This window comes from Chaetura pelagica, unplaced genomic scaffold (assembly GCF_000747805.2).
Source record: "Chaetura pelagica isolate M959 unplaced genomic scaffold, ChaPel_1.0 scaffold159, whole genome shotgun sequence".
Classification (NCBI taxonomy): Eukaryota; Metazoa; Chordata; class Aves; order Apodiformes; family Apodidae; genus Chaetura; species Chaetura pelagica.
The window spans coordinates 3,487,904-3,508,212 of NW_009954555.1; the positions used below are offsets into that span (position 1 = coordinate 3,487,904).

At 46.1% G+C, this 20,309-nt stretch overlaps 1 protein-coding gene across 1 annotated transcript in view; it reads right to left on the minus strand.

Moving 5' to 3' along the window:
* Positions 1-2,818: 2,818 nt before the first annotated feature.
* Positions 2,819-20,309, minus strand: part of FAM132A (family with sequence similarity 132, member A) — a 20,565-nt gene continuing 3,074 nt past the window's right edge. The window contains exons 2-8 of the mRNA XM_010005165.1: positions 13,700-13,819; positions 12,548-12,659; positions 12,122-12,303; positions 7,580-7,688; positions 6,862-6,952; positions 4,065-4,143; positions 2,819-3,117 (exon numbers count right to left, since the gene is read on the minus strand). Of these exons, the coding sequence (XP_010003467.1) occupies positions 3,019-3,117; positions 4,065-4,143; positions 6,862-6,952; positions 7,580-7,688; positions 12,122-12,303; positions 12,548-12,659; positions 13,700-13,819 (792 nt within the window). The 3' untranslated portion in view covers positions 2,819-3,018. The remainder of the gene's footprint in view (positions 3,118-4,064; positions 4,144-6,861; positions 6,953-7,579; positions 7,689-12,121; positions 12,304-12,547; positions 12,660-13,699; positions 13,820-20,309) is intronic.

The following is a 20,309-nucleotide window of genomic DNA, read 5'->3' on the forward strand; positions in this document are numbered from 1 at the left end:
TCAAAAAGCCTTTTGGTTCAAAGACCTTGGTGATGCACAGGGAAGCTCTGCCTAGGGGGAAACCTGAGGATAAAGAGCTGATCAAAATGCCATGAGCTTTCCAGAGGTGACAGGGAACTCAGGACAAACCAACAGATGAGATGTCCACTTGATCCACTCCTTTGGCTCCTTTCCCCAGTGCCATCCAAGCCCAACCCAAGCTTTCCCTGCTGGCCAGAGCAGGAAGGCAGTGTGATCATGACAAACATCTCCCTTCAACTCCTTGCTTTGCCTACAATAAACCAACAAACTCCCTGCTGATTTCAACCCAGAAACATCAGCTGCTCCTGCCTGCAAGTGAGGTGAGCAACGAGGTCCAGCTGATGGATGGTGCCCAGGGCCAGGAGCAATGGTCACAAACTGGCTTAGAGAGACAGCAGAGAGAGGTTGTCTCCTCTCCCTGACAGTGTCCAAAGACAATCCATCCTTTCTGCTGAGGGAGAGTCAAGCCTGGGGCTGTGTGTTCCCCTGACCACATCCAGGCAGGTTCCAGCACCCTGCCCTCCTCACTGCCACCAGCTACAAAGCAGAACAATTCACCTCCTGCCAAGAAGCTCATGAGAGGACAACACAGCAGAAAGAAGGAGGGGGGATGAACAGTCCTGGATCCCAAACCAAAGTCTGACAAACATGTTTAGTTCTACAGCAAAATAAATATTTTAACTCTGATGAACAGTGAGACTTGTTGTTTTAAAAAACAACAACCCAAACCTATAGATGCAAGGACATAGGCTGGATGTCACAACACTTGGATCATGTTGCTGTTAGTCATGCATGAAACAGCCCAATTTATTACAAATATTCACACAGTACAAAGTACAGGATAGCAATAAATGCTGGGATACAGACCACTTGCCCTGCCTACACTTATTCCATCAAAACCCAGTGTAAACAGCCCATCTTTCTTGACAGTGATATCCCTGTGGGTGATGTGCTTTCTGGAGCTCCAAAACTCACTCCTGGTGCTACCTGCTGTGCCTTTCAGTAGCTGTGGACTCCTCTCTGCCAGCAGAGCACCCAGTTTGTGCTGGAAAGGACATTCTCCCCCAAGAGGCTTACAAAAAACCTGTGGGAACTCTGGCATGCATTGTGGAGAAAGAATACATGAACACTGAGAGCTGCTGTATTTTAGACAGTCAGAAAAACTGCATCCCACTGACTAGAAAGTGGAATTTACCTGTGTTGAGTTGTGTAACAGCACTTCTTGATTACCCCTTGGAGTCTCTCCTTCCTCCTCCAGTGTGTATCACTTTCATACACTCTTCACAAAGGAAAAAAAGCAACCAACCTACCCAAACCCCACCATTTAATCTCCCCTGAAAGATCTGTCTCAAGGTGTTTGCAATGGGGGGGGGGTTGATAAAGCCAGTTTGAGCCATCCCAGCTTTACAGCAGATTATTCCACAGCTCTTGAAACAAGTCACCTTTGCATCCCACCAACCTTGTGGACACATCAGATATTGATCAGCTTGAACAACAGACCCAGCAACAGGTGACTTTTTTTTACCCTCATGCATTCTCTGTCCCTTTGTTGTTCTCTGTCCCAGCCTTTGTTGTTAGATTAACATTGCAGTTGATCCAAAAAATGCAACACTCTACAAGGAATCTCTTTCCATTCCCTGCAAATATCCTGGAAGAAGGATGGGGACTCCATTTTGGGCCTTGCTACCCTCTGTTTCTGGCACTGCTCTGCAACCATTTCCTCAGCCAGCTGGAATCAATCAAAGGGCCAGGTGGCTGTTGAAAGGGAAAGCTACAGAGCTACATGAAACAAGTGGGGGTTTTTTATTAATCACCAAGATCTGACCACATCTTGGGTACCACCTTAAGCCCACAAGATGTCAACACCCTTTTTACTTTGGTTCAAATTCATTTACACCCTGGAGCTCTATGCAAAGCTGCTCTGGGGGGCTCAATCTCACATGTCTCCATTTGCAAGCAGATCTGCAGAAATGCAGAAAATGTTTGCTGGATGGTTTTTTGGGCAGTCTTTGACAGCACCTTCAGCCTCCTAGCAGAGCTCAGCAGGCTCCCTGTGACCCTGGCCCCTTGATGAAGTCAGCCTTGCCCCCTGTTTCCTTTCAGGATTTCACTGCAGTCCAACCAGCACCAAAGAGGTGACATAACCTGACCTGAGGCTGCTCCTCACTGTCTCTGCCAGGCTTCTGATAACCACTGTTGTCATTTGTCACACTGACACATGACTTAGGTGGCAGCTGAGAGGATGCTATTTATGTGGCTCACTCCAAACCCACATGTTTGTCTTATTAAAACATAAGAACACAAGTGAGGGAGTTCACACTAGAATTGGTGCCATTGGCCTTACCTGATCACAGAACCCAACCTGCACAGGCAGCCAGGAATTCAGCTTCATCATTAAGACCAAGGAAATACTTGGAAAGAACCACTGAGAATCCAACACACTTCTTCTCAAATATACCCAGTTCTGAACACAGAGAGGGCCTGTACCATTTACAATTGTATGAAAAAGAGCAGTTTTGCTGGCAAATCCTTGTCTGCTCCCTCCACAACACATAGATTATAGTCACTGTTTTACTTCCCCTCTCAGTCCTTCATTTACAAACTCAAACACCCCACAATCAATCCCAAAAGACATGCTGATTACAAGTGCTATTGTGAAATAAAGTCATAACGTAACAAATTCCACATCTCAGTGTATTGTTTCAGTGAGCATCTGGTGAAGCAGAAATTCAGTATTACAGAGTTTGTTTCTGAATTAGGAAAGTACATTTGTTGGTTGGTTTTTTTTTTAGATGAGGAATGAACTGGCGTGGACCTTGAAAAGCAGCAGCTTCTGAAAGCAAGCTGAAGGATCTGTGAAAGGAAAGGCCCTCTGCTTGTTTACAAAGATGCCAACAGTTGCAGGAAGCAGCCTTCAGGAGTCAAAAAAAGAGGTTTCTTCAGTCAAATATACAGAGCAAGGCAGGTTTCCCTCCCTGCCACACACTGCAGGTGACATTAGGAGCCCATCAACATGCCCATGAAGTCTGATCCGTTCTGGATGGTGACGGGGGCTCCAGCACTGTTGTCCACAAATATGGAGGTGTACTGGCCAGCCTGCAGGGAGAGGGGAGGGAAAACATCTGATACTTCACCCCAGGGTAAAAGGAGGGAAAAAAGAATTTCCCTGACCTGACCAGAGGAGCATCCTTCCCTTTTCTGTGGGGTCTGACAAAATATTTCACTGCAGCACGAGAGCTTTGACTCAGTGGAAGAGACTTCCTGGAGACTTACAGGTTTGTTACTTAACTGGATCCCTACTGTAATGGCATCCTTTTGGGTGACCTGGAGAAGAAAAGGCTCCAGAGGGACCTTAGAGCACCTTCCAGTACCTGAGGGGGCTCCAGGAAAGCTGGGGAGGGACATATGACAAGGGCAGGGAGTAGAGAGGACAAGGGGAATGGATTAAAACTGGAAGAGGGGAGATTTAGGTTGGACATTGGGAGGAAATTCTTTGCTGTGAGGGTGGTGAGAGCCTGGCCCAGGTTGCCCAGGGAAGCTGTGGCTGCCCCATCCCTGGCAGTGTTGAAGGGTAGGTTGGATGGGGCTTGGAGCAGCCTGGGCTGGTGGGAGGTGTCCCTGCCCATGCAGGGGGGTGGGAATAGATGATCTTTAAGGTCCCTTCCAACACCATTCCATGATTCTAGGACTAGTCAGGTGGCCATTTGTGCTCCAGATTCCCTTCTGCACAATGGGAAACACACCTGCCATCTTGACAACACAAGGTGAGATTTGAGAAAGAAAAACATTTAGTGTCATTCTTAGAGGGAAAGCTACTTCTGTGGCTTAAGATCAGAATGTGCCACACAAGTCTGGCTCTTGCTCCTCTTCCTGCCACAGACTGTCTCTAGTCACCCCAGATAAGGCAGGTAACTTTATTAACCTTAGGAAGAAGGTTAATAAAAACTTCCTCATCTCCTGGTGAAAATTCAGCCTTGCCAGTGAGTAAATCCACATCCTGCCAAGCACACCAGCACAGTGACTCCCAGCCTGCACCCACTCACCTGCAGCTGCAGCAAGCCATGCACATAGACAGTGAAGATCTTGCTGTTACTTTCCAGCCCAGCAATGACTTCCAAAGACCTAAACAGCAGCAAAATAAAATTAAAAATAATTAAAAAAAGAGATTAAACACCTTCAAACACTAGAACCTTGTCACTGTCATGACTAATGGAAGAGATCCAGGATTGTGGATGCAGAACTCAGCTGGAGGCAGGAACTGGGAGTTACTTTCTCTCCCAGTGGCTTTCCTTAGGGTCCTGTGGTCTGTACCCCCCACCCTTGAACAGCTGTTAACATGCCCTGTAGACTCATCTCCATACCAGTTACCCCAGTTTGTTGACCACAAGTGTTTATACTTGTTATTCTGCAGAGAGCTGTGTGCATTCTGCCAGGAGCAGCTCATTTGTTTTCAAGGTATGAAGGGCCTGTTTCAGCTTCACTAGGCAACCTGTGCACAAAATAACACATTCTGCAGCTGAAACATGTTTTGAGAGGACACTTGGATCAGGGGTTCTTCAGTTAAAATTGAAGGGAGAGCTGCAGATCACCCCTCAAGCACTGTTCCTTCAAAACATCATGTTCTAACAGCCACCAGCTTCCTTGCAGCAGTAGGATGGAGGATCACTGCTTTCTGGGGCACCCTCTTTTTCCAGAACTCTGACTCTGCCCCTTCGTGCAGCATTCAGGGTGGAAGAAGGTGCTGAAACATCAGAACAATCAGAACAACCCAGGTGAGCTCTGTTCCAAAGCAATGCAGAAGCACAGAGCTCCATACCTGGCTGGTTCTTCTGAAATCTGCCTAGGAAGTGGTAGCAGATCTGGTTGTTTTCCCAAGAAAACCAACCCCTTTCTTCCCTTTTGTTCCATCCAGTGGTGGTGATGAAACCTTGCAAGTGCAAACGAGTTGTTTCCAGCCCCCTTGTGAGGGAACCATGTGCATCAAAGGTAGGGGCAATTTGGCCCAGAGAGAGCAACCCACTTGGCACCACTGAAGAGCTCAGTCTGTGTGTCATATCCTGCCAAAAGCCTGACTTGGGTGGGAACTTCCCTCCATTAATCTCTTCTACTCCAACTGTCTCCTTGCCTCTGAGTTTCCACCTCTCTCAGTCAAAAGCCCTCGGGGCTCTTCCAGCTCCCTCAAATGACTGACTGTGTACTTGACATCCCCAGGAAATTCCACAAGCAGGGCTAGCAGCTCAGCCTGTGCCAGTAGGATGTCTGTCCAGACAGGTTCCCATCCCTCCACCCATCTTCCTGCCACGCCACAGACCAGTCACACACCCACCAGCTGAGGGAGAGATGTCTCTCAGTCAGTGCTGCTCCTGCTTTGCTGTCCAACTCACTCCACTCAGGACAGCCTTGCAGGGCAACCAACCATAAATTGCAACCCTGGATAACTGATGAAAACTCTGAGTCAAACATCAGAGAATTTTATCTCAGTGATTTACAACTGGGTCAGTTCTGTCTAAGAAAAGAGAAGGTTTTACTGTTACTGTTCTTGGGAGAATGTAGCTATAAATTCTTCAGCTGGCAAGTTAATCTCAAAACATCCCAATAAACCTGCCTGGGCTGTATGTGACCAGCAGATTGTTCACACATCCCAGTGAGAATCACAACAGTTTTCCAGGAGCTCTCAGCTACAAAGACCTGCAATGAGGAAGGCACAGTAGTTTCCATGGCCCACAGGGAAGCTTTTGACTCTTGGGAGACCTGCAGGATCAACTTCACTTTGAAATCCTCTTAGGTGGCTTCCTCAATCTCACTCACTCATTCACTCAACTCTTTGCTGAAGTATCATCAGGTCAACACCACCAACTGGCAGTATTTTTCAGCAGCCAGTTGCTCCAGTCAGCAAGCTCCTTGACTGTCCATCAGGTCAGTGGGTGCAGAGCTCCCTCCTACCCTAGTTACTAATGGGTACTCAGATACCAACCAAGTCTTTTCCACGGGCCAGTGAAATCTAAATGAGGCTGATTTATTACATGAAGCTCAATGACAAATTCACCTGCCAATAAAGCCTCTCAACTGAAATGCCTGTGGAAAGGTCAGTCCTATTTGCAGCAGAGAAGGTGAGGGCTGAAACAACCAGTCCAGCAGCAAACTTGTGGTTTTCTGGGGCTTAAGTTGCACCTGTGGAGTCTCTTTATGGATGAGTTTCAGTGGTGCTATTGCAGGGGTGTTGCTACAGCTGTACCAGGAGAGCTGCAGGCAGGGCAGAGCAAATCTGCCCCAGCCCTGTAAAGGCACTTTTCCTCCCGTGACAAGGACCGAGCTGTAAGCAGAGGAGGTGGCCACTGTGCAAGCAGCATTGCCCTCTGCTGGGTGCAGTTCAGCCCAGCCAGGGGCTCCCCAACCCCTTCTTCCAAGCAAAGCTTGGCAAACTCCTCCTGAGCAAGCTGGCCTTCTCCAAAACACAGGGCATCTATATGCTGCAGGGGAAAGGATGGGAGATACATCCATTTTCAGCCTGCTTCATTCACAATTCTCTCTACATAGGCATATTTTAGCTATTTAGAGTAATTGGTACTGAAAGGTTAAACATCAGAATGAAAAAGCACACATAAAACCCAAGGCCAGATGGAGTCACTCCCTTCACAGTTAGAGAATCACAGAACGGTTCAGGTTGGAAGGGACCTGAAAGACCCTCGAGTTCCAACCTTCCTGCTACCAGCAGGGAAAAGTCCTACAGGCTTTTATCATGTAAAGTACACTGCTGGGGAGTCTGATTTCCACAGCTGGTGGAAACGTTGGCCCATCTGAGAAAAAAATACTTGCCAAGACAGCAGTGCAGTGACTCACGTGTATCGGTGGCACAGGGACTCGATGCAGATCAAGACACGGACGTTGTCTCTGGCTCGGAGCTGGACTTTACTCTTCAGCTCACTGTGGTCTGGGAGAAGCAGAGGAAGAGCCATCAGCACTTAGACACCATAGTAGACCATCAGCTGCTGGTGCTTGGCTTACCAGAGACACCAGTAGCCTTGTGACTCGTGTATTGGGTTTGCGTGGCAAAGTTTTGGTAGCTGGGGGGGCTGCAGGTGTGGTTTCTGTGAGAAGCTGCCAGAAGCTGCCCCCATGTCTGCCAGAGCCAGGGCCAAGTCCCACCAGGGATGGTGGTAGTGCCTCTGTGGTGACATATTTAAGAAGGGGGGTAAAAAGTTGCACAACAATCTACAGCCTGAGAGAGGAGTGAGAATCATAGAATCGTAGGGGTTGGAAGAGACCCATGTGAGGAGTAACTCTGCAGATACCAAGGTCAGGGGAGGAGGGGGAGGAGGTACTTGAGGGGCCTGAGCAAAGATTCCCCTGTAGCCTGTGGTGAAGACCATGGTGGGGCAGGCTGTCCATGCAGCCCATGGAGCTTAATGGAGCAGGTGGATGTGCCTGAAGGAGGCTGTGATCCCGTGGGAAGGCCATGCTGAAGCAGGCTCCTGGCAGGAGAAGGAGATGCTGGAGCAGGTTTGCTGGCAGGATTTGTGAGCCCACGGGTGACCCACACCCTGTGGCCAAGACTCACCAATGTGGACATTGGCTGAAAACTGGTAGATGCCAGACACAGGTGCTGTGAAACGTCCTGTTGCCAGATTTAATCCTGTCCCCCGGAGAAAAGCTCCTTTGGCCAGAGGCTGTAAGGGAAGAAAAGCAGACCCTGAACAAGTCTCCAACACCCTCAACCTCTGCCCATGATGAAGAATAAGCTTATGTGCATGAGAACAAAGCTTTACAAAATTGCAAAGCCCAATATCCCCAGAACACACCTTTCAGAGGGGCTCTTTCTCAGCATTTGATGATCACAAAAGGCAAAATGATCAGTCTGAGACATGAAGATGCCTTTTTTTGCTCACTGCCAAACTCTTCTAACCCACCTGGACCTGACTGTGCTTACTGCATCTCCATCCTCTGCACTGCTGTTCTGATACACAACATTTCCCATTATTTGAGCCAGGAGGTCCCTACCACTCCCAAAGACTTCCTACATGGGGCCAAGCAGTGTCCCCAGGCATAAAAACCTGGAACCTTGTACACTGTTTTTGTGATACAAACAGAGAGGAAACACTCCTGTGGGTCTCCAGAGCTTTTCTACCCACATTAGGTCTCAGACTGCTTTGATACTGTTAAAGAACAACTGCTTGGATTCTTACAGATTCCATATTTAGTTTCATTTTGTTCCAGCCTTGGATTCTACAGAAGAGGCACAAACCTGGTGAGACAGCAGGCAGACTCTCCTCATGGCAAGGAAGCAGTCTCAAGTCAAACTTGCAGCAGATTATCTGACTCAGACTAAAATAAACTCTGCGAGAAATGTTTATTGTTTGTTTTGGCCTGCCTCATGTGGATTTGGCTGGAAGTGGGGAGAGGCAGGAGTGGCTTCAGTGGGCCAAGAAAGCACATTAGTCAGACTCTGCTTCCACCGCAAGGGCATTCCGTGCAATGGGAACACATTCCTGGGAATGCTGTCCTGGGGGATTTGCCTCCCCTTAGTCATAGGGGACAGAAGAGCTGTTCAGAGCTGGCTCTGCAGAGGCACACACACTGCTATGTCCCTAAACATAAATGAATAACTGAGCCACCTCAACAACACAGCATTTGGGTGTGTTTTCCAGATGGGGCTCTGAGCAACTTGGCCCAGTGGGAAGTGCCCCTGCCCATGCAGGGGGTTGGAATGAGATGATCTTTAAGGTCCCTTCCAACTCAAACTATTCTATCATTCCATGATTACTAGAGGGTGAAAGGGGCCTGAGACACAAATTTGCACTGGTGTTGCCACAGATTACTCTAAAATAAAAGTAGTGGAACACCTCAGCTCCAGTACTAGAGGAGGTTAATTGCCTCCCCATTCTGGTTCATCACCAGAAATTGCCAGTTATCACAGGGTAGGAATAATTAATTTAGCTTTCTCTTTGAAAGGAAGTAAGGCTGCAAATATTTGGGTCTGGTGGTGTTTGTTTAGAGTTACTACATGGTGGAAGGAGTGAAATTACTAACCTGCCTTTACTCAGCAAATTCCAAGCAAGGCTCATGAAAGAGTAATTCCCAGTCCTTATTCACCAAGGATCATATTTACCTTACTAACCTATCAACCTGTAGTCTTAAATTCCACAATCTTCACTAGAAATGTTGTATGTATGCATGTGATGGGGAAAATGTATCCAATGCAGCAGCAGGTTCCAGATGTACAATGGGAAACCAGTAACCATGGGCTGCAGAACAGTAATGATGGAGTGCAGGACAATTGTGTTTCATGCAGTGGTTTCCAAGACTCTGTATTTATCAGTGTGCACTGCTGTGTGCTTATGTGCACAGATCTACACACACAAGGAGCTCTGCCTGCTTTATGTACACACACATGGACAATATAACAGCTAACCTAACAACAGAGGCTGGGGAAGGAACTTGATGGTGCCCTTATGCTGTCACCACACCATCAGTTTTGGGCATGCTATTTTTGTTGTACCTCACTGCAAGAGCAGACCCAAGCCCTGTGTGTGCACAACTGTCCTGCAGAGTTGATTCATTCCTTTCTTGTTATGGCTATTAGCAGAGTCAGCAACATCATTCCAAAACCACTGGCTGAGCGTGGAAGGCAATTTTAGGCACCAGAAAATTATCACTGATAGAACATTCCTGTTTCTTCATGCCCTCTGTGGCTTTGTTATTCTTTTGCTCACAGAAGTAGACAATGCAGGGAGAGGTTCTCTGGGCAAAATATTCCATTAAAGCCCATGCCAATTAGAGCTCCTTGCTGCATTTGCTGCCACACAGCAGCACACACCTCCAGCTGCCTCAAACACTGCAGGGGTTTGTGCCTGAGGAACTAACTGCTTGCACACTGTTTTTTCAGTAAGCAGACCAAAAGCAAACAAGCAAGTTAGTGTCCATGGAAAACAGGGACTGTCCACAGAGAACTGAGAGGTGAACTTTCACTTTTCAGTGATAAACCACTATGGAAAGTAATGAATTGACTTATCTGTTCTTAAAGAAGAGGATAACCCAGCCTGCACAGCAACCACCACACACAGGGGGTGCAGCCATAAAACTCAATGCCAAAGGAAGACATTTAGCTTGGTCTCAAGGCACTAGAGACACCAGGACTCCTCCTGGGACCATGAGAGCTTCACCATGAGAAGCATGTGGGCCACCTTGGCCTTAAATGATCTGATTCCTGTACCATTCCTGGGCCCCAGGTAAACCCCACTCCCATGGCCTGTCAGAGGCTGCAGTCACTTCAGTTCCTGCTGTGCTAAATACCTCTCTGAAAGCTTTTGCATGAAGCAATGGTTAGAAAGCTCAGAGCTTGAGATCCAGGAGGGAGAGGTGTGGGGAAAGGAGTATGGCATGTTTCCTTCCAGATACTAAGGAAATCGTGAGACTAAGAGAAGAGAGGAAAGGAATGTTGGAATGGAAGAAATTTAGCATGGAAGGGTGAGAAAATCCTCACAGTCTCTCAATGTTCCAGGTCAGAGTGACAACACACTCAAGTAGCAGAGTGAGAGGCCTTTTCTCAGCTCAGGCTCTTTCCACTATCTCAAAATGCTTTGGGTAAGGTCCAACTCCTTGAATTAGAGTCAATTCCCATCATCTCACTGAGAAGCACCAAACTGTTGGCTTATTCACATCAGTAACCTGACAGAATGGAGGGAGAGGAATTCTCTCTCTCCCCCCCTTGGACTGTTTAAAGACAATGTTTTCATCTTTCCAAGAGCATCCACTGTCTCCCTCCCTGCTAAATTCCCCTATATCAGAGCACAAGCTAAAACCAGACACTTCTTGTCCCAAAGCTGAAATGAAAGGCTGGCATCCAGAGGCCTGCCAGCTCTCCCACAGCAGCTTCAGGGCCAGAAGCAATTAGAAAGCAGCTCAGAGTGGGATAACAAAGCATGGGAAGCGTCGGCCTACGCACCCATCGCTGAGATGTCTTTATTCACATTTTCCCTCCTAATTAATGAGGCAGCAGATCTCCCTAGCCCTGCCCACACTTCAAGTACAATCTTGCCTCTGTGCCAGTACCCACAGTGCTGTCAAACCAGGCTTCCACAAGTGTGTTTGGGAAAGGTCCAGGAAAGCACCCTGTTTAGAATGTAACCGCTGCCTCTAGTCCTGCAGCTGTGAGAAGTCCCAGCAGCAAAACTGCTCCAGAGAGGATCTGCTGGACAGGATTCTTCAGGAATGGGACTCAGTGCAGCTGGGAAGAAAGCTGGGCACCTTACTACATGGACAGTGCTAGCAAACCCTGCTAACAGAGAGCCATATTCTCTCTTCATACTCCTCAAATTCAAAATGAGATCCTATTTGCAGCTGGTTCAGAAGTGGTTTTAGTATCAAATTCAACAGCTCACTTGTAACCCTGTTTATCATGCCCCACAGCACCCCAGGATGGGGTGCTGGTCATTGTAACAGGACTATATGAAACGACACAGGTAACTTCTGTTAGTCTTCTGTAAAACATTATGTAGAGAATTTGAGCATCAGGATTGGTCCATCTGACAAAATGATGGCTCACAAATCTACAGCCAGTGTCTTGTCTGCCTCTGACATTTTTCTACATCTGAAGGTTACTCTGGAATTAAACAGGGTGTGCACTGCAAAAAAAAAGAACAGATCCTTCAGCCTAATGCCAAACATGGACAAGTCTTTCTCCATCATTAACTGAAATAAAAAGACTGGCTGTTGTTTGGGCCTGTGAGACAGTCCTCTCCTGCACAGACCTGTTGGAACTTCAGAAAGAACTGTAATAAGATTCAGTTGGGCTGCAAGAGAGGAAGAAATTCTGACAAAGGGTTTGTCAGGAAGGAGAGGACTCAAAGCTAAGTGTCCATCTCACTGCAGTTGAGCTTCAGTGCAGAAATCACCACATGAGATTCTACTCCTGTCAGTCACAAAAAAGGCAGTGCTGTGTTCATCCAAACCTGAGATGAGCTACTGGGATGAGTCTGGCCTTTCAGGAGACACCTTGATCTACAGAGCCACCAGCAGCTCTGCAGACTGGGGGAACTACACCTGATCTACACACAGTGGCTGTGGAGGAGCTGCACAGGTTCTGTCTGTAATCCCCTCTCACCGACTGGAAGTTCTGAAGTTCTACCAAGGTCTTCTTATCTACGGTGACTTGTCCTTTCAGCTTGCAGTGGAATGCCTCCTCCACACGTCTGTGGGGTGACACTTCCTCCAAGGAGAGCAGGAGTGGAGGCAGCTGGCTAGGATGAGCTGAAATAGCCAGGGATGCTCGACGCTCAATGGCTTCTGGAGAGAAGAAACATCAGAAAAGAAAGGCTTAGTTTCAGAGCCTGGTGTGGGAAACCATCAGTTGTGCAATTAGACTCTGCTCTCAACTCTTCAGCTGGAGCCAAGCATCACTGGGGAAACATTTCTTCAGATTTGTGATTGCCAGAGAGGGAAATGCTTTCAGGTAAAGGTTGGCAAAGCCAGTTCTCTCATTGCCATGCTGAAGCACATCACAACAGCTCAAAGCTCTGACAGTCTTTACCTTTTAGTATCTCCTTAAACTCCTGCAGAAGGACTTCCCGGGTGACTTCAGCACCAGGTGCTCCTGGAGGTCCCTGGGGGCCTGGAGGTCCTGGAGGCCCAACAAGGCCACGCTAAGGGAGCAGCCACAGAAAAACATGTCAATTAGAACCAGGCAATTGCACTGACAGACCAAAAATTCTCTCAGCCATGAGCCAGTTCCACAGGGCTGTCAGCCACCTGAGCAGCCCCCTCCACTATCCATCAGGCCTGATGCAGTAAATCTTAAACTGAGTCTCCAGGCACCTGTGAATTCCAGCACTTGGAATTTCCTCACATCTTTTCATATGGGAGGATAAACTGCTCCAGTAACCAAGTACATGTATATGGTGTGAAACTAGAATTGCTATCTAGCCACACATTCCTAATACATATTGCTCAGCCAAAATGATCACATACATGAACATCTGGTGCAACAGCAGAGCCCTCAAAAAACAATGGAAAGGTTTATTCAAAACAGCTTAAAGGCCAGCACACACATTAGAGCTTTAAACTAGTAGTACAAACATGCAAGTGTTATCAATGCTATTTTGATGTCTGTTGTTCCCAGGGGGTTCCTGCTTCCTCAGCTGAGCTGCAGTAAACCTGCATGGAAGCACTCCTGAGGCTCACTGAGGAATAAAGGGAGATCATTAAAAGCATTCAAGATTGTCTAAGCAGCAGATTAAAAGTGCACACATGATCAAGCATCACTCAGCAGATGATCAGTAATTCATTAATTTGAAATAAATTACTTGTCCAGACCTTGATTATTATATATATATCTATAACCTTTGAGATACCTGGACTGATACTGGAAGAAAAAAGAATAATTTTACTTCTACTGAGAAAAAAACCCAAAACACAACAGAAAAGGCTCAGTCCAAGAAACAGCTGGTTTGAAGGAAAAAGAATGTTGACAGTGGAATCCCCATACCTTATCTTAGAAAGCATGTGGCACTTACTGTCTCAAACTTCTCCAAAATACTTGGAGAAATTAAAAACAAATGAAAATGCAGCATTCGGGGATGAGAAGACAAAAGCTGGAGCATAGAAAACACTTTTGCCTATCAGCAGCAGGAAGGGAAGCCAGGCTGCACATTTATTAGCTGATGGCCACCTAGCAATAACCTACTAATTTCTTGTCTTTCCCCTTGCATCTCCTTTTGGAGGTGTTGCCATCATCTGGGCGGTGAACAAAGGAGATCCAGGTCCGCCGTGGATCTGTGATCCGAGGATCTGGAGATTCCAGGATCTAAAGAGAAGCAAGAACAAAGTCTGATATCACTCTATGGATGCACAGAAGGCAGTTTCCAGAGCAGACTGTTGTCTGCTGCCTAAACCACATCCTCCATCCAAAAGGGTGGGACAAAGTGGGATTTGACACATCTATAACAAGCAGCTCAGGCTGGACCATCCAGTCCCGTGCCCCCTTTGGTCTTCATTTCCAGGAGCATTGCAAATACAGGGTAGTGCTGCAGTCTGAGCTCTGACAAAGTGCAGGAAGGACACCAGCCCTTCAGAGAGTCCCAGCAGAGTGAGATCTTTTTACTTCCTAAGCTACAGGCTACAGCAGAGATGTCCTGAAAGCCAGAAGATGCTGCCCTTCAAACATCAAAATGCCTTCTCATAACTTATGTGCCATCACTTGCAGGGCCTCCCAGGCCCCTTGCTTAAGAAATCAGTAAGAGCCAAGAGCTGGGTGCACCTCACAGACCTTTCTCAAGCTGCTGAGACTCTCAGCCCTCTGACAGTCCTAACATGTGCCATAGAAAACCTGCCCAGATGCCAGATATTGTTCACCACTGGCATCTCTCAGTTATCAGTTGGATCAATCAAGCAATACAGGGAGATTAAAACATACAGAAAACCTTGAAATGCTCCATAACTTTCAAATCACAGGCTGTGGAGTGACAAATGTGCACATGGAAAAAAAAACCCAAACCATTCACAATTTAAAACTAAGTCCATGTCTGACCACAGAAAATATGTCCTTTGGCAAATGCAACTACCTTGCTCATTCCTGTGTTCTGCAGCCACAGAGGAATCATCTAGAGGAGCTTTGACATTACAGTGCCTAGTTCTGGATCCCTTCTAAACAAAATCTGGACAGAAGACAGAATCTGTCTTTATGAATTTGGGTCCACTTCCTATTGGATTCCTGGTTCCCATTACCCACCTGCCAGAGACAACCAGAAGAAAGTAATCAGAGCCATACCTGTTGTTTTCATCCATAACTGGCAAAGGACTTCTACCTTGAAATTAAAAAAAGGCACCAGAAATAACTGGTTACTAATACCCTGCCAAGCTCTTGTCAAACTGTTGAGTATGGAGATTCCAACCTGTTGACATATGAGCCCCCAAGTGTCCATCACAGTGAGGATAAAAGCACAAGCCTTCCCCAAGTTTCATGAACCATGCTTAATTAGCCAGAGCCATTAATGAAAAAGCCAGAGAGAAAAGTGGCAACGAGTACTTACAATCTTTCAAACAAAAAACCAACCAAACAAACCAACAGAAAACCCACCCTGTGCTTACTGTAAACCTTTGGAATTCATTGAAGAAACCTGTTTTTTGTTCCTCCTGCTGAGACAGAACAGGCACAGAGCAGAATTCCAGCAGGAAAGCAATACGAGGCAGTGATGGGTTGAATGCCATTTGAAATGATTCCATCAACCTTTGGAATGCAGGTGGAGCTGCAGTCCCAATAACTGCAGTATGTGGCACCCTCTAAGAGTAATGGGAACCAGAAGATTGCCAATTTTAGCAAGAAATATCAGGGCAAGCTCATTTTGAGGAGAAAAGACCAGTTTGTGTGATCTGCTATGCAAAATCCCAGCAGCATGAACTGTTTCAAAATTAAATCTTAGAAGTCTGCTGGAGTTCCAGCTTGAGGTTACAAGGAATGTTGGTTCTTCTCAACAGATGCAAAGCCTGGAAAGCTCTCTCTCCAGCATGAATCCAGGCATGGGGGTGTAGTACAAGGCACCTGTCCATAGGTTTCTAAGCTGATGTGATCACAATTATTTATTTCAAACAGCTTTGGTCAACAGATGATGTACAAACCAGCAGAGCAAGAGTAGCTCCCCAGAAATCAGCTGTGTCGTGAGCTGAGGAAGGGGTATGTTAAACACACATCTTAAACTCTGTGAAGCCAACTCTGTCTTCTCTCTTAGCTAAATAATTTGAAGTGATTTACTGCTCAGACACAAGCCACAGAAAGATCTGCTGCTATTGAATTGCTCTGTTCAGGCAGTCCCCTTGTCCTCCCCTCCAGACAGATGGCTGCAGAGTAGCTGGCACCTGTGCTCCAAGTCCAAGGAAGGAGATCCTCAGATATTTCACCGCATCATTCCTGAATTCTACTGTCATTTATCAGAGCCAGGGTTAAGGTTATGCACATCCCTCCCAGTGCTCACACAAGGGGAAGACAAACCATTCATAACAATCTAGTTCATTCTGTCTGTATCCAAATCAGTCTTGACAGACTTTTAGTGTTTATAACCCCATTTACAGTCAGCTGTAAATTGTGTGTTTGGTCAAGGGATTCTAGTAGGTTGTTTCAGCTAGATAATTATTTGCCTTTTTTATACTTACCATACCCAGGACTTGAATAGCTTTCTGAAATTCCATTGGAAATTAATGTAAATGGAGCCTCACAGGAAATCCCAGGTATTGTGAGATCAGTCACCTCACTAAAACATTATCACCTTCCCACAAATTGCTTGACTGCATTTTTGTGAAGAATGAGAAAGAAATTAAAAGCCAGGCTGAGAGGATCCTCTCCATCTATTGTCACATGTAACCATCAAGGCCAAAGGTTCATAAAGTTTGGAAAAGTCCTTAGAATAGCACACGAGGCACAGCTTGTTTCTGCAATAGACATGAGAATTACTCAGAGTTTCATGGAGATTTCATGGTTTCTGATGGGAGAAGTTAGTTCTTTCCTGCTCCTTCTGAACAGACAGGTGCAGCATCACCACGCAAGGTCACACCTGCAGAGGACTTTATGAGCTTTTAAGCTCATAAATGTAAAGCAGGTAAAAGCCTGCCCAAAGGAAGAGGTCTTTTTGTCCCTGTGACTGGGACTGAGAGGTCTGTGGCAAAGCTGCAGTGCAGGTCATGAAACAGAAGGAAGCAACTTATTAATAGAAGCACCCAACTAGGGCAGGATGGGGTATTCCCTCAGTGCTGGAACAGGAGTCAGCCAAAGAACAGCTGAGTTGCAGAGAAAGGGAAAATGAAATCAGTTCATTCTTCAAAAAGGGCTGGATCACGTGGCAGGAATTTAAAAGTGCAGTCTCCAGAGCACAGCAAACACAAGTCAGGAGCCTTAGGAACTGGGATGCAGCATTTGCTACAGATGTGGGGAGAGCAGGCAAATATTCCTGGTTTCCACCAGGCTGCAAGACAGGCATAAAAACCTCTCCACTGCAAAAATAAGGAAACAGGCCAGCTAGGTGCAGAAGCCAGCAATCATGGGCAGGCTCTGACCATTAACTGTGAAGACAAACAGATGTCCCCTGCCTTGCTGGAACTCTGGCTGTGAAGAAACAGGCCAGAGGAGACATCTTGTCAGGGGAAAAAAAAAACAACAAAAACAAACCAGATGGCACATCCCAGGAAAATAAATGAAAAACTCCTGAAGTTTAAAATATATATATATATATATATATATATATATAAAAAAGTCAAAATCCCACACCTCTCCAGTGGCTTGCTTGAATTACAAATCCCTCTACAAGACAGTCATGGCACTCCCCAATTTCTCCAGTACAAGGATGATTGACAGTTAAAATGAATGTTCCATCCTTGTGGTATTATTATTTAATTACTATGGCATGCATGAGCAATCCCAGCAATAAGCATGCAAGCCTCTGTTTTTCTTGGCAGCAGCAGCCTCCAGCAGCCAGAGAGACCTTGCAGCCAACTCAGGTATCAGGACTTAGAACAGCTTTGGAATCCCAGAAAAGGGGACTTGTCCCTCCTGGGCTGCTGTTTCCAGAGTGAAGCTAAACTGGAGGAGTCAGGAGGAATCCTCCTGCTAAAGACACTGAAATCAGGCTTACTCTTTAACACTTGAAACAGCACCTCTAAAAACAACAGCAGCCTTGCCAGAGATTTGTAATGAACTTTCAATCAGGTAGCTGGAATCCAAATACAATGGCAACTCTCATTTCAGACCCATGTAATGGCACTGGTGAGGAATTAGCCCACCCTCTCCCCAGCTTCCCTCACAGTAAAAGACAAATTGAGCTGTAATTCAGACTGCTGCATATGAGCAGAACCTGTGGTTCCTTCTGGCTCTGACTCCCAGAACAGCACACACTGCCCAGGGACACACACAGCCTCTGGCCAAGGTTCAGCCAGCATAGAAGGAACTACTAGTAGAAACCTACAGTCAAGGAGCAGAGTTTGGATCCTTGAGAAATTTCTGAACTGTATCTGAGCTTTCCTGAAATTCAAGGATACTGGGACCCTCACTCTGCATCTCTGCTAAAAACCAAAGTGAATTGGAGAAAAGTAATTGCAAAGTCTGGGGAAATGAAAGGAAAAAGTCAATGCTACCTGTGAGCAGCCTGTGCACCTAAATCATCTCAAAGTGTCCTCATGCACACATTTCTCAGGGTGGGTCAAGATGGAAAGACAGCATGAAAAAGTCAGAGTTCTGTGAGGGGAGATAATCCTTTCCACCTGCTGTTAGTCAGAGATGTGTGTCCAAGAACATGCAACTAACCATTCCAGTCCACAGTCTTTATGCCTCAAGTTACTGCCCTGCAAGTCTTGCTCAAATTGTTATCTATGTATTTGTTCATCTGTGATGGAATTATAGACTCATAGAAGGTCTTGGGTTGGAAGGGACCTCTAAAGGTCATCTAGTCTAACCTCCTACAATAAGCAGGGTCAACAAAACCAGGTTGCTCAGATCCCCATCCAGCCTGACCTTGAGTGTCTCCAGGGATGGAGCCCCCACCACCTCTCTAGGCCACCTGTTCCAGTGACCCACCACCCTCATATTAAATGATATATTACTATATTTAATAATTCTTTGCTTAATAGTTGAAGAGTTGCCAGATACAAAATGGACCTAAGCATTTCAAGTATCTTAATCCACAGATTTCTGTGTTGTTACAACTGATTTACACCAGCAAGAGTATTGTCAGCTTCGTTATGAAATTAGGAGCAAATTCTTTATTTCAGTGGTGTATTTTACTTGTAACAGGCTAAAAAGGGACAGACCACTTTTTTTTTTTGTAGCCTGAGAAATCCTACGTCAGCTGCTAATAAGGTACAGTTACACACACTCTTGGTTATTAATGAGATGTAAAACCAAGGTCTGACCACTTGTGGTTTTTACAGATCTGTCAAGATTTTCCCTAGAGCAGAAGTGTTAGGTTTGGTATCTTAGCCAAATCTGAAACTGAACTCCTACCTAAATTCCCACTGTGTTTTTTTGATTGAAAAACTGTTCTTCACATCTCCAAATGGCTACCTCAAAAAGCTTCTCCCCTCCACTTAAAACACAAACTGCCCTCAGTGGGCACACCCATAATGAATTTAATTAATCTAATGGAACAGTGAGCAAAAGCTGCTCTGGGTGAGAAAAAGACATGGTGTTTGGTGCTGGGAGCTGTACTGCAGTGCTCACCAGGGCCACCCCTGCCTGTACCAGTTGAGTTCTGCCTTTAGGGACACCACAAAAAGGTAAAGAAATGAACAGCACCAAGAGAAGAAGTGTAGCACAATGTGTCCAGCACACAAACCCACAGACATTAATAATGAGCTTCAAAAATCATCCAAGCAGCTCTGAGAAATAAGAGCAAGCACTGAATGATGTTATCTGCTGAGTCAGAGGAATGAATCCAACATCATTTTACATGGGCCACAAGGAATTGCTAGGAAGCACAGTCCTTCTTCTTCATAATATGCCAGAGCAAGGCTGAGAATGAGACAGACACAAACAAAGATAACACCATCTGCTGCAGACAGGTCACAGTCCAGTCTCTCTCATGGCTTTAACACTTGTCAGGCCCCAAAAGACTTGTCTCAATTCCACATGCAATCACACACTTCAGGCTAAGACTGCAGCCTCTTTACAGAGGAGGAATGTAATGTGTGCAATGTCATTGGACCAGCTGCTGCTTTCAATTGAAAGCAAAAGGCCTCAAAGAAAGAATTCAGAGAAATTTAAGTAATAAACCAGGTAGACCCAGCCTTAGTCATTTGACAGAGGGATCATGAAGGAAATAAAATTTCAAGGACTCCTTGGCTACACAGTGGGTAACTAAATTAAAAACATTACACTGTTTCTTGCAGAAATTTCACTGAAGGTAAAATCCTGCTGACCTCAAATCATCTGAGACACTGAGTCAGTAATTTCCCCCAGGATAGGATGCTGCTTTTGAGTTGCTTTGCTGAACTACACCCAAAAGCAGCTCACAGAACAGCTGGAGGAAGGGACATCCATAGTCTGGACTATGTGCAGTCAGGTTTTGAGTGTCTCCAGAGATGGAGACTCCAAAGCTTCTCTTTCCAGTCTTTCCCAGTGTTTGACAACCCTCACAGTAAAGAAGCTTTCATTCTGAAGTGGAATTCCCTGTATTTCAACTTGTATCCCCTGCTTCTCATCCTTTCACTGGGCACTAAGGGTCTGACTGCATCTTCATTCCCTCTACTCAGGTACCAAAAGGTAACTCCTGATCAGTGTCAGCCCTACAGAACCAGTGGACAATCTGCTACTGCTG